General features: G+C 45.9%; 1 protein-coding gene across 1 annotated transcript in view; it reads left to right on the forward strand.

Annotated features, from left to right (window-relative positions):
* The window catches only part of UBR4 (ubiquitin protein ligase E3 component n-recognin 4), a 110,656-nt gene that overhangs the window by 41,638 nt on the left and 55,847 nt on the right, over window positions 1–13,171 (forward strand). Inside the window, exons 45-56 of the mRNA XM_081086402.1 lie at window positions 190–406; window positions 1,260–1,476; window positions 3,368–3,431; window positions 3,867–4,001; window positions 4,949–5,123; window positions 5,993–6,133; window positions 6,968–7,089; window positions 7,728–7,839; window positions 9,471–9,601; window positions 9,713–9,890; window positions 10,347–10,451; window positions 11,964–12,101. Of these exons, the coding sequence (XP_080942528.1) occupies window positions 190–406; window positions 1,260–1,476; window positions 3,368–3,431; window positions 3,867–4,001; window positions 4,949–5,123; window positions 5,993–6,133; window positions 6,968–7,089; window positions 7,728–7,839; window positions 9,471–9,601; window positions 9,713–9,890; window positions 10,347–10,451; window positions 11,964–12,101 (1,735 nt within the window). The remainder of the gene's footprint in view (window positions 1–189; window positions 407–1,259; window positions 1,477–3,367; window positions 3,432–3,866; window positions 4,002–4,948; window positions 5,124–5,992; window positions 6,134–6,967; window positions 7,090–7,727; window positions 7,840–9,470; window positions 9,602–9,712; window positions 9,891–10,346; window positions 10,452–11,963; window positions 12,102–13,171) is intronic.

The following is a 13,171-nucleotide window of genomic DNA, read 5'->3' on the forward strand; positions in this document are numbered from 1 at the left end:
GAAGCCTGAAATTGAAGAGAGTCTGCTCCCTGTCTCAGTTTGCCTGGCTTTGGAAGGAAGGAAATTATTACTGGAGAGTTAAAAGGATGAAGGTGTGGGGACCACACTGAGACACTGTCAGAGGAAGGGTTACAGGTCTGCCCTTAAGAACTGTATTCGTTCTCTGATGTGAGCCTTTCTTTCCTGCAGCCCGGTGGCTTCACCATTGAGATTAGTAACAACAACAGCACGATGGTGATGACGGGCATGCGGATCCAGATTGGGACCCAGGCAATTGAACGGGCTCCGTCATATATCGAGATCTTTGGCAGAACGATGCAGCTTAACCTGAGTCGCTCCCGCTGGTTCGACTTCCCCTTCACCAGAGAAGAGGCCTTGCAGGCTGATAAGAAACTGAACCTCTTCAGTGAGTCTCCAGCCCCTGGCACAGATTGTATCCTTCCCACTGTGATGCTGACTTGGGGGCCACTTCTCTGTGGCTCTTGAGTATTTGGGGACCCTCTATGCTGATACCTCTGTGGTCCCTACTGTCATGAAACTCTGAGCTTCATTTGAGATATGAAGGAGGCAAGGTGACAGGAAAGGGATATACTTGAGAATGGGAGGGGTGGAGATAGGGTCAAAATCTGCTTCAGTTCCACGTCTATAGGCTTGGGTCAGCCTTGCTGATGGGCTGCCTGCGTGTTTATGCAGAGAGGAGGCAAGATTAGCACGTGAAGTCACAAGGCTTCCTTAAAGCACAGAGACAGCCATAGGTCCACGGCACTGAGGTGTTTGACAGTGCCTTGCCTTGCCTTGCCTTGCCAGGCTATTAAAAACTTGAAACCCTGAATATAAATCCAGAGTCTTGCATAAGGCTGGCATCTTTCTATAGTGTTTACTGGCCACCTGTCTGATGCTGTTTGTGTGAATGATGAGGATCTGTGCTTTGAACAAAGGGAGTGCTCAGAGTTCTCTGCGCGAGGGGGTTGGCGATACAGTGCCCTGATAGCGCAGAGGGTCTGGTTCCTACAGTGATGGTCAGCGACTCTTCTTCCAAATAGTAGACCTCATAGGCTTTGATTGTGGGGCTGTTTCCTCATGTATTTAATATCTGTACAGACTAAGGTGCTGCTGAAGTTGTAGGAGATCAAGTTCTGTGACTAAAAATGCATGTGATTTGCTACTTTCCTCAAACTTATTCTGGTCTTTGCTTTGAAGATGGTGGTGTTAGCCCTTCAGAGAATGTGCTTCTTAATAGCTTCTCTTGCTTATTACAGTTGGGGCCTCGGTGGATCCAGCAGGTGTCACCATGATCGATGCTGTAAAAATTTATGGCAAGACAAAGGAGCAATTTGGCTGGCCAGATGAGCCCCCGGAAGAATTCCCTTCTGCCTCTGTCAGCAACATCTGTCCTTCAAACCTGAACCAGAGCAATGGCACTGGAGAGAGCGACTCAGCCGCCCCCACCACAACCAGTGGAACTGTCCTGGAGAGGTACCAGCACTGAAGGGGCTGGCTTCAGTATCACCATTTCTCACTCTCCCTGCAGAACCTGTGTCTTGAGAGAGTCAGTCCCTATTAACTACCTCAAATTGAGCTCGTGATTTTCAAGTGTTCACACAACTCCCAATACTCGCTGTCTTCTTATTGTGCAGACAAAGCCTGAAAGTGTGCTGAGAGCCATCTGTGCCTTCTCTTAATGCTCAGGCATCCTTTGGTATAGCCAGAGGCTGCTGACTAAGATGCTTATACGAGTGTTGTAGATTAGGATCCAGTCTTGCGGAAATTATAGGGGAAAATCTTCCCTTTCATTCCGATTTCATCATTTTCTCATCTTTCTCTGCAGCAGCAACTTATGTGATGATAACTGCTGTAAGAGGCTGGCTGCTGCGTCTGTGGCAGAGTTCAGAGCCTCCTGGGCTCCCTCCAGAGGCCTCCTTAAGTACTGCGCTTGGCTTCTTTGCACTAGGTAGCTACTGGTTTGCCATGGCAGATGAAGTAACTCATGATGTAAGATGTTGAGATTCTTACATTGTAAGTCATAAGAATAGCCTGGCTTGAATCACTGCCTCCCACCAGCAGCCTCCCCCTCTCCCTTCTCTCTCTTTTCCTCTTCCCCTACCCTATTCTTATATTGTTTGCTTAGGATGTGTTTCCAGGTTTCTCCGAGCTTCACATTTTTTTCCTTTTTTTTTTCTTTGCTTCTTCCCCAAGTTCTGAAACTGAGTCCCTAACCAAGCTGGACCGGTTAGTATGCCCTCTTTCTTTTCTCTGCACGAGTGAGTGTGTGTCAGAGAGCAGTGTAACCCAATGGTGTGGCTTTGCGTTGAATCTGCTTCTGTGGAAGAGTCCTCCTGCTCCTCTCTGTTCTGGTCATTGCATGGCTGCAGAGCTGTCTGCCTCAAAGTGGAGAATGCGGAGGGTTGTACGTGCGCACTTGGTGTTGGCTGCTTCAGACTTTGTTGGCTTTCTCTTTTCCTTACCCCATTCCTCCCTGCGCCCTCTCTACGGTAGATGAGAAGGGCGGCCAGGGGCAGTGGGACAATCAAGAAGCCCTACTACCTGAAAAGCCACTGGAGAGCTATTCCGTCCAACTGTGTTTTATGCCCCTGGTCTCTCTTCCCTGGCTCTTTGTCTTCCTCTACCCCTTGACCTTTCTTTCCAACTGCCTTCTCAATCCTTCCCTCTCTCCAGAGCATCGGTCCTCCGAGTATTGGTCTTTTTACTATGCCACATTAAACTCACAGGAGTCGGCCCTGGGCAGCATGTTACGGTTGGGTTTCCTGTTATTTCCTACAAGAAAATCGCTCAGGTTTCTAAAGGTGCTTTGTAGTATCCTTTAAATGTTGGCAATTGGCATGCTCCTGAAAATACAGTTTGCTCTCTTCCCCATACTTAGGGACGCATAAGAAGTGCCTTTGTGCATTTTCTAGGAGGTGTAAGTAAAATATAAACTAACCTTCCCCGTATAAGAACATGGCTTTAACCTTTCCCCTTGTGTATGTATCCCTCTGCCTGTGAACTGTGGGCATCTGAGCTTCAGGTCCCATTGCATCAGACTGTTAAGCCCATCTCAGTGATCCCTGCCACAGGCAGCAGAAGGAAGCACATTTATCCTCTTTAAGGAAAAAAAGCCCTGTCTTTGAGTTACGGATTATGAACATGGCCTCAGGTTGATCTCCAAGCAGGAGCCAGGTTTCTTCTGGCCTGTAACACTGAGGAAAGGATATGCATGGTTGGTGCCTGTGGCAGGTCTTATGCTTTGATTTTGTATTTGGCATTCATTAGCTGTCCCCAAGGTCCTCATGATTAGAGTTTGCGCAGGCTAAAGCACAGGCCAGAGAGAAGGGTGGTTGTACTCAAGCCAGCTTTTCTGTCTCCCTAGGCTGGTTGTGAGTTCTTTAGAAGCTCTGGAAAGCTGCTTTGCTGTTGGCCCAATCATCGAAAAGGCAAGTTACTTTTTCAAAGTTCATGGGAGCCTTCTGGAGGGGCAGGAAGTCAGTGGAATTGTCAGAAGTCCCGGGGCCTCCCAGCTCTAAGGGACATTTATAGCTTTATCTTGATTTGCTGAGAAGTGCTGGAGAAGTCTTCCACTTAAGGCCTTCTGTCCTACTTTTGGGGGGACCCTTTGTAACAGTGTTTCATAGAACAGGGTGAGTGCTGGTAAAAGAACACTTCTGGAGTTATGAGTTTGGACTCTATTTCTACACCTGAATTGTGAGAGGATTATCATTTCTGAAATTCCTTGTTTGGCTCTTTGCAGTCCATGGAGCTCACCTTGCCCTGGGGGTCTGGAAGGGAGGAAAGAGGAGGGCAGGGTGTGGACAGTGCGTTCCACATGGACGCGGCAGGCTTAGTGCTACCCCTCCTGTCTTTCGCATCAGGAGAGAAACAAGAACGCCGCTCAGGAGCTGGCCACGTTGCTGCTGTCCCTGCCAGCACCTGCCAGTGTCCAGCAGCAGTCCAAGAGCCTCCTGGCCAGCCTGCACACCAGCCGCTCGGCCTATCACAGCCACAAGGTAATCGTTCCCTCTTGCGATGCCTTCCGTGGAGGTGGAAGTTGGGGCTACTGACAGGGAATCAAGTATGTTGGCTTTTTGTAAAGTAAGGGCAGAGTGAAGTACGGTGGGGAGGGATAGCATTGAGATTAGACCCACACAGTCTGAACATGTCTCCGGAGAAGTTAATGGATATTCCTGGAAACAGGACAAGCCGGCAGTGGGCTACTGGTTTGCATTTGTTTTTTCTGTCACTCTAATAGGATCAGCAAGAGTTAAGAAAGAGGGACATTTGATGTGAGTCTCTGGCTGGAAGAGAGTGAAAAGGGGGACTCATTTGGGAGATCAGGGCTGTTGGTGTTTCCTCCGCCAGTTGTGGTACCAGCCTGTCAGTGTCCTTGCTTGTGAGGAAATTGTTGAATGGTTGTTGGAGAGAGACTGAGGGGGAACCTGGGGAGAGAGGGTCTCACCTGTAAAAGTAAGTGGGGCCGAAGGCAGTAAGTTGGGCCAGTTTCCACAGATGGAAAAGCCAGCAGCCCAGATGCCTTGGTTAATTTTTATGCCTCCAACCCAGAGAACTGAGAAATGTGAGTTTATCCTGCTGCACCGCTCAAGCGAAGGCAGTTTTGGAAACAACCTTTGGATGGTATGAACTTGCAAAAGAATGACCTTTTACTGTGGGAAAGAGATCTGGGATGTTGGAGTTCTGGAGAATTGGGTGGTTTCTAATTTTCTTCCCCATCATACTTTGGTAACGATTTTGTGACTTGATTTCCTTTTGTAGTTCCTTTAATATTTTATGTATTAGAAAGTTTAACTTTGAAGATTTTTTTACTGTTAACTGGTGGTAATTAACCTGTTCTCTTGAGAGGAGGTAGCCATCCTGACCATCTGCCAGCTCTCCTCTGCTCTTTGCCATAGTACCAGCCCTGGCTTGTGGTTTATCCTTTGTGATCCTTCCATTATAGGATCAGGCCTTGCTGAGCAAAGCTGTGCAGTGTCTCAACACATCCAGCAAAGAAGGCAAGGACTTGGACCCTGAGGTCTTCCAGAGGCTGGTGATCACAGCTCGCTCCATTGCCATCATGCGCCCTAACAACCTTGTCCATTTTACGGAGTCAAAGCTGCCCCAGATGGAAACAGGTGAACTTAGCCTGGATGGACGTGGTCCTGAAATCTGCTTCATACACCTTCTACACCCTTTCACCCTTGTATTGTTCTCACTGGCCTCTGACTGACTTCATGCTCCGAACCAGGGATTTTGCTCTCTTGTCTTTATACCTTATGGAGGGTTTGTGACATTAAGATTGTACCATTTTTAAGCAAATAGTACTCTTTCCAGTGCTTTCTTCTTGTATTATCCTTGGGTTTATTCACTGCTCTGGGCATTGATATAATCTGTCACTACCTCTTATGATCTTGAGGGTAAAGTTAAGCTTGGGCCTGGTTGCTTTAAAGTAATAGGATCATATCTTTTACGTTTATGCTGTTCTTTTGCCAGTATTTTATTAATATGTGTAATGGACTTTCTTAGTGCTCAATTCTATTTCCTCCTCTCTCATTTTGTCTGGATACCAAACTTGTTTTGTCTTTATCAAATATAGTTTATTGATGCTTTTACAATTCTCTGTTATTTTCATGCACCCATATGCTGTCATCATGTTGTTCCTCCTTCAAATATTATAGTCTAGGAATCATTTTAGAAAATCTCAGATGGTCCTCCAGTTTTGATAAGTTTAACAGTTGGACCTGAGGTCTCTGAATCTGCTGTAAAGATCTTGACTGCTCCCCTTCTTCTTAATTCTAACATACAGTGTTTCTGTGATATTCCTTTCCCAGACTGTTTTTTTCCTAGATGTGCCTGCTGGAATCTAGGGATAGTTGGCATATTGATTGGGGCCCCACTTGAAACTCCCTCCCCAGGCAAGCTTCCTTGACCTGAGTTAACCTTAAAACAAATTAAATTCCATCTCCGATTTACAGTCGTTAATAATTTTCTTTCTCCCGCTCAGAAGGAGTGGAGGAGGGGAGAGAGCCGCAGAAGCAGCTGGAAGGAGATTGCTGCAGTTTCATCACCCAGCTGGTGAACCACTTCTGGAAGCTCCACGCATCCAAACCCAAGAATGCCTTCTTGGCACCCGCCTGCCTGCCAGGTATCATTTGAAAGGGAAACTGGAGTCTTGTAAGTTTGTCTTTGAACGGAATGAAACCCTAGCCTTTAGGCATCCGTTTATTCAGAACTAATGGTTAGGAAGTAGAAGTCTGTGAGATCATTACACTGTTCTTAAAACAGAAGTTCAGTGGAGGGGGAAGGAAGTGGAGTTTTCTTTTATCTCTTCATGTCGGGGTCAGTTTTTCACATGGAGGGGTGTGTGTGTCCTTAGTCATGTTTATAATTGTTTAAAAAAATCTTTGAGAGCTTGATTCAAAGCCAGTTCAGAGGGTAAAAGTTAAGTATCACCCTTGAGAATTATGTTATTTCCGAGCTGTCGTTGCCTTTGGTATATAACTTCTCACACTATCCTGGGTGTAGATGGATAGTCAGGATCTACTAGCAATCTAGAAAAGTAGAACAACCCCTAATGTTCGTTTATGTTTGGAGTTTTCTTGAGCAATAAACCTAGAAGGCATGTCAATGTCATGCTTATCACCTAAGATCTGGGGTTAGTGGGGAACATTTAGAATCTGCTCATCTTTTCACACTTCTCTGCCCTATTTTGATATCCAAAAGTGTAGACAATTACTTATGTCTGTGATGCAAGATATCTGGTGAGGTTTTTGAGGACAGTTTGAGAGATTAGGAGAGTATTAATAAAACAAATAATGCCGACAGCCTACATTTCTGTGTGTGTATTTTGTTTATTTTGCTTTTTTTGTGCTAATTATTTTGTTGTTATCTTGACCTTTATGTGGGGATAAGAATTTCTCCTTTGCCTTAGACTTTCAGGTAGTTAGAAGTTTTTTCATTATATTTTTATCCCCTGTAGGCCTAACTCATATTGAAGCTACCGTCAATGCTCTGGTAGACATTATCCATGGCTACTGTACGTGTGAGCTGGACTGTATTAATACAGCATCCAAGATCTACATGCAGATGCTACTGTGTCCTGTACGTATCACTAAAACCCCACATAGCCTGGAATGTCTGGAAAAATCACTTTTTGTATGTTTGCTAGTTAGTGAAATAAAAACAGGCTTAAAGGAGATAATGGGAAATGGAGCTCTGAATATCAATAAAAGCTTTAAGAGTTTACTCATTCCATGGAAAAAATGGTTGAAGAGGTGATGGACTTTGTCTTGTTCAGTGTTGGATCCCCAGGAATATCCTGGTTATTGCTGCTTGGTTAGTGTTAAGTATTAAAATGAGTACATGAGAGACCATCATCAAGCTCTGTCTCCAGTGACTGTCACAGAAGCTAAGTGTTTGAAGTACTGATTTGAGCACAGAGCTAAGATGAGCCTGATCATCTGGTGAAAAGCCAAAACCCATTTGTGGAGAGCCAGAGTGACTTCAGGAGCAAACGACCTGCCAGTCCATTACCATCACAGATGCAAGAATGTAGTGAATGGGTCTGACACAGCCAGGTCAGGAAATGGGTTAGCTGCTGAACTTGCTCAGAAGGGTTACCACTGAGTCGGTAGGTCTTCCACATGCGTGTAAGGGATTGACCACGAGAGGAAAGTGTTTTGTAGGCAGTCTCATGAATGATTTAAAACCTAAGCATGACAGTTTCCTTTCAACCTCAGGATCCTGCCGTGAGCTTCTCTTGTAAACAAGCTCTAATTCGAGTCCTAAGGCCCAGGAACAAGCGGAGACATGTGACGTTGCCCTCCTCCCCTCGAAGCAACACTCCAATGGGTAATGCGAGGTCTGGGTTTAGGCTCACAGGGTGGTGGGAAGCGGGAGGAGGGAGGACGTGCTGCCCATGTTGACCAAGGTCCTGGAGACTTTTGTTTATGTGTCTTTTGTTGTTACCCTACCTTACTCCATAAAGAATTTAAGATGACATATAATAGTGCATATAATAAGTAGAATAAAAATAAAGAAAATCAAAGCCATGGGAAAATAAAGATACAATAGTAAAGTCAAGCCAAGGATACAAAAACAACCCGACAGCATGAGTCCTGTATGGTTGTTAAGTGAAGATCTTATATTTGGCTGAAAGCTTCCCACAAGCCACAGCAAAAATAACAAAAGAAGAGTTATAAAATCACAGTGACTAAAGAAAACCCCCGCTGTTTTTCAGGAAAAGGAGACTTCCTGGCATAAAAACTGTACATTAAGTAAGGATCCATTTTGTTGCCCAGGGGGTAGTATCCTCTCGTCTTGCCTGCAGTGTTTGACAGCAGATTTCACCAGAGAGTTCCCTCATGATACACTGGGACACAAGTCGAGGGCATGGCGTTTAACATTTTGTAAAGCATTTCTCAGAGTGTCTTAACATTAACATTATATTATGTAACACGCTGGTTACTTGTTTCCCCCAGAAGTAAATTACCAATGAAAGGCACTTACATAATTGTAAATTTCTGTGTGCCGAATTATAAAGAGTAAAAAGAAGTATGTTGAAATTAATTTACTCAGTCTAATATATAAAAATATTTCAACATGTAGTCAATATAAATTATTAGTGAAATATTTTGCATCCTTAAAAAGTATTTTTTATGCAGTCTTCATCTGGTGTGTAGCAAGTACTAATGTCACATCCCCTTTCGGACCAGTGGCATTCTAAGTGCTCAGTGGCTGGTGGCTGCTCGGTGGTCCAGTGCCAGTCTGGAGGAATGCTTGTGACTTGGTGACCCTCCACCCTCCTTGACTATCGTGTGTTATCTAAACTTTGGATGAGCTAGGCAACAGTTTGTGCATCTTTGGTGAGAAGCTAAAGTGCAGAGAGTGTACGCTTCCAATTAAGGCCACATTCACATGCTTTCCCAGCCATCGAGTGGGAGGCAAGGGGTCTAACTTATTAGAAGGCCTCTCCCCTCCAACAGGAGCTGGCTGGGCAGGACCTGTAGTGGTGTCCTCAGCCTCCATTTGATGATTTCACATTTTTCCAATCCTCGTTCTCATAATGATTGTGTAGGGTGAAAATCTCACCGACCCAGTTGTTTTGGAAAAAAATAATAAAATAACACTCTAAGCTGCCATGACAAATAACAGACATTATTATATTATTTACTTTCTCTGTCTTGCCCAAGGCCTCCTGAGAGTTGGTGGGAGCTGGTCTTAGATTTCTCTGCTTTATGGAAATCCCCGCTCCCCCTTCATCAGCTGGAAAAAGTCTTTTCCTAAGGTGGGGCAAGCTGTCACTGCCAGTCCCATCTTCCCAGACCCTGCCAGGTCCAGGAAACATTAGAACAGGCTGGAGTTTACCTCTAAGGCACAGGTGCCAGCTGGTAGCTTGTCTGGGTTTGTGTTTGCTCTGTGACTCCTCATGCCACATGCTGAGGGTGGAGTACCTTCAGGTGACTGGGATTTCTTCGACTCAGGAGACAAGGATGATGATGACGATGATGATGCAGATGAGAAAATGCAGTCATCAGGGATCCCGAATGGTGGTCACATTCGTCAGGAAAGCCAGGAACAGAGTGAGGTGGACCATGGAGATTTTGAAATGGTGGTGAGTCAGACTGGAGAGGGGAAGGGGGCCTCTAACTCTCTAGCTCTTATTCAGTGGACTTCCAAAAGCTGCCATTTACCGTGGGACACTGACATAGCTTTCTCTTTGCAGTCTGAGTCCATGGTGTTGGAGACAGCTGAAAATGTCAACAATGGCAACCCCTCTCCCCTGGAGGCCCTGCTGGCAGGCGCAGAGGGCTTCCCGCCCATGCTGGACATCCCGCCTGATGCAGATGATGAGACCATGGTTGAGCTGGCCATTGCCCTGAGCCTGCAGCAGGACCAACAAGGTAGAGGCAATGCCAGGAGCACAGCAGCCTAATTGCCTTGCACAGGAAAGAGGGCTTGGCAGTTACTGATGTGCAACTGACTTAGTTTGTCCCCAGATTTGGGGAGAGGTTGATCTGGGTGAGAGCTGTTTGGAGATACAGGTGGAGAGTGAGAGGGATTGTGGTGACATTTTCAGTCTGGGAGCCAATCTCATAGTTTCTGTTAGTTGGATTGTCCCTCCCAAATCTGTTAGATTCCTCCAGCCTGTGCCCTCCCTACCTGAGCTAAAGAAAGTCTTCCACCATCTCTGTAACGAAATGTGGTGGCTGGGTAGCTATAGCTCTTGATTAACTTCCTCTAGGCCAGAGGCGTCTAACGCTGGAGAGTTTAGACTCCCGAGGGCAGCAGGTGGCCAAAGGAGCGTTGTGGTTGGGGTCTGGGGGGGATGTTGTGCTCACTCTCCACTTGTTTCCCAGGCAGCAGCAGCAGTGCTCTGGGCCTGCAGAGTCTGGGGCTGTCCGGCCAGGCACCCAGCTCTTCCTCTCTGGACGCAGGAACCCTCTCTGACACCACAGCATCAGGTAACTGTCCACAGCAAGGAGCATGGCTCAGGGCCCCAGGACCCTCAGGCCTCGTTTCCAGTGCTGTGAGAGTGTAAGGGGCAGCTGCTTTGACAGGCCATTCTGGACTTCCCGCTTCTGCCTTGGCTTTGGAAATAGGAGTGGGGAAGGCATACCGATGCAGTTCTGCAAGGGCGCTCATGGCTTCGCTTCCTGGCTTTGCATGCTGCCTGGCTTCATTCAGCTCATTCCCCGAGGAAAGACCAGGAGACCAGCTTGCAGGTTGATCAGCTTTAGGGCTTAATCGACAGCTTTCAGGGTTCTTCATCAGTGTTCTGACATTTTAGACAACATTAAAAGAAAGACAAGAAATAGAGATTATACCTTTTAACTTTTTCTCTTCATTTGGAAATAAAAGTGAAGCTGCAAGAAGCCGAGTTAGCTTCAGGTTAAAGTAGCTAGCTATCAGGGATGTGCGTGCTCGGGAGGTAGGGATTTTGTGCACAATTCAAATGCATAGGAAATCTTCAGACCTAATTTTGTCTTCACTTTCAAACTCTTCTCGTGTGTAAGAAAAGAAAAATTCCTTAGTAGAGAGTTGGACCAAAATAGAAGCGGGTAGGACATCTGAACAGCTGCTGGAAAAGCAACCCCTGATTAATTTATGGGTTGACTTGGAGTTTTTCAGACTGGTGCTTTCCTATATTTGTTTGTTTCTTTTTTATTTTCTTTTTGGAGGTTTTACCCTCGGTAGGTAAGAAAGAGATAAACTGGCTGCTCCTCTTCACCTGCTGCCATGGCTTGTTGCTTTCCTTGGCCCTTTTAGTTGCTGTCATTTCAGGCTTGGAGGTTGCTGTCGTGCTGTACCACGTTCCTACTGTGCTCTGTGGCTGGCTGTCTTGGCTTCCCTTCTCCATGTACTTCATCCAGCATTTTCCTCCTGTCTCAGCTCAGCCCTGATCCTGGATGCTGTGGCTGTCTCTGGGGAATTTCCTTGCTTCATTTTAGCACCTGATGAGGAGGATTAGGAGGTGTGAAATTTCCCAGTGAGCTCCCCCTGGACCACCTGATTAGAAAGAAAAACAAGCAGGGCTGATTCCAGAGCTCACATAGTGATTTCCTCTTATGAGCACTGATTACAAAACAAATCTCATTAAAATTCAGAGTTCTGTGCTTCCGATCTCAGGAGGAGTCAGTAACACCTACACAGTGGTGACTGAAGCATTGTAGCTAGAAAACTGAGTGTCCATGTCACAGATTCTCACTGAATCTCTGCACTGTTCTGTTTGCACTGTGATGCAGCATCAAAGGAAATGCCCAGTGAACTGGGTTTCCACTTCTGTCTCAGTACTGTTCGCAATGCACCGTGTGCAGTGTTTGTTCCTGTTAGTTACTAACCAGCAAAGCAAACCTTTCCCTTTTTTCTTTGGCGACAGGACAGATGAACTGCATTGTGTTTTCTGCACTATGTGGTTTGATGCTTTTGCTCCAAGGAGGGGTTTTTACCTGTAACAGCTCTTGTTACTCTCTCAGCTCCAGCCTCAGATGACGAGGGCAGCACAGCAGCGACTGATGGTTCCACCCTTCGGACCTCTCCTGCTGACCATGGTGGTAGTGTGGGCTCGGAGAGCGGGGGAAGTGCAGTGGACTCGGTGGCTGGCGAGCACAGTGGTAATGTGGCTGGGGTCCTGATCTCCTTGGGCAGAGGGTGGGGACAAAATGGGAATCCCTCCCTGGGTCCTGGGATTGGTTTCAGCAGAGGGAAGCTTTGGGATCTCATGGAATTTATTTGACCTCACCCCTGGAGTTTCACGTGTTCAGTGATACTAGCTTAAGCTCAGTGAGGTTAATATTGAAATATTTTATAGGCAGCTTTTAATTATCTGTTAGTGGAAGAAAGCAATGGTACACCTAATCCCAAATCATGATTTTAAAAGAATGTTTTTATTGATTTCAGAGAGAGGAAGAGAGAGGGAGAGAGGGATAGAAGCATCAACAATGAGAGAGAATCACTGATGGGCTGCCTCCTGCACACCCCCTACTGGGGATTGAGCCTGCAACCCAGGCATATGCCCCGACCTGGAATCGAACTGTGACCTCCTGGTTTATGGGTTGTCGCTCAACCACCGAGCCACAAAAGTTGGGTGCAAATCATGATTAATCTAAAACAATTTTGGTATGACCTTGAAGTCCATTGTTCTGGGTTTTGCTCTTTCTGGGGAAGATATTTTGGGTAGCATTGTTAATGATCTGATGTGTTAATATAATAGGTCATCTTCACATAATTCTAGCTGATAGGATGGAACTCTAGGATGAGGAAGCATGAGAAAGCCATTTTGGTTTGATCTTATAAATCAGTCTGTGGATGTGAAAAAAATTTTTTAAAAATATATTTTATTAATTTTTTTTTACAGAGAAGAAGGGAGAGGGATAGAGAGTTAAAGACATCAATGAGAGAGAAATATCAATCAGCTGCCTCCTGCACACCTCCACTGGGGATGTGCCTGCAACCAAGGTACATGCCCTTGACTGGAATCGAACCTGGGACACTTCAGTCCGCAGGCCGACGCTCTATCCACTGAGCCAAACCAGTTAGGGCTGAACATTTTTTTTGTGGAGGAGAAGAGTAGCTGAGAATGTCCAGATTCCCAAATCAGTATATATTCTCTGGAACGTGAAGTGGAAATTTATCAGTAGCTGAGATTAAGATCATTCTTGTAGGTAGATATTGTATTCTGTAA

The sequence above is a fragment of the Myotis nattereri genome (genome assembly GCF_964212035.1).
Source record: "Myotis nattereri genome assembly, chromosome: 3".
NCBI classification, from domain to species: Eukaryota; Metazoa; Chordata; class Mammalia; order Chiroptera; family Vespertilionidae; genus Myotis; species Myotis nattereri.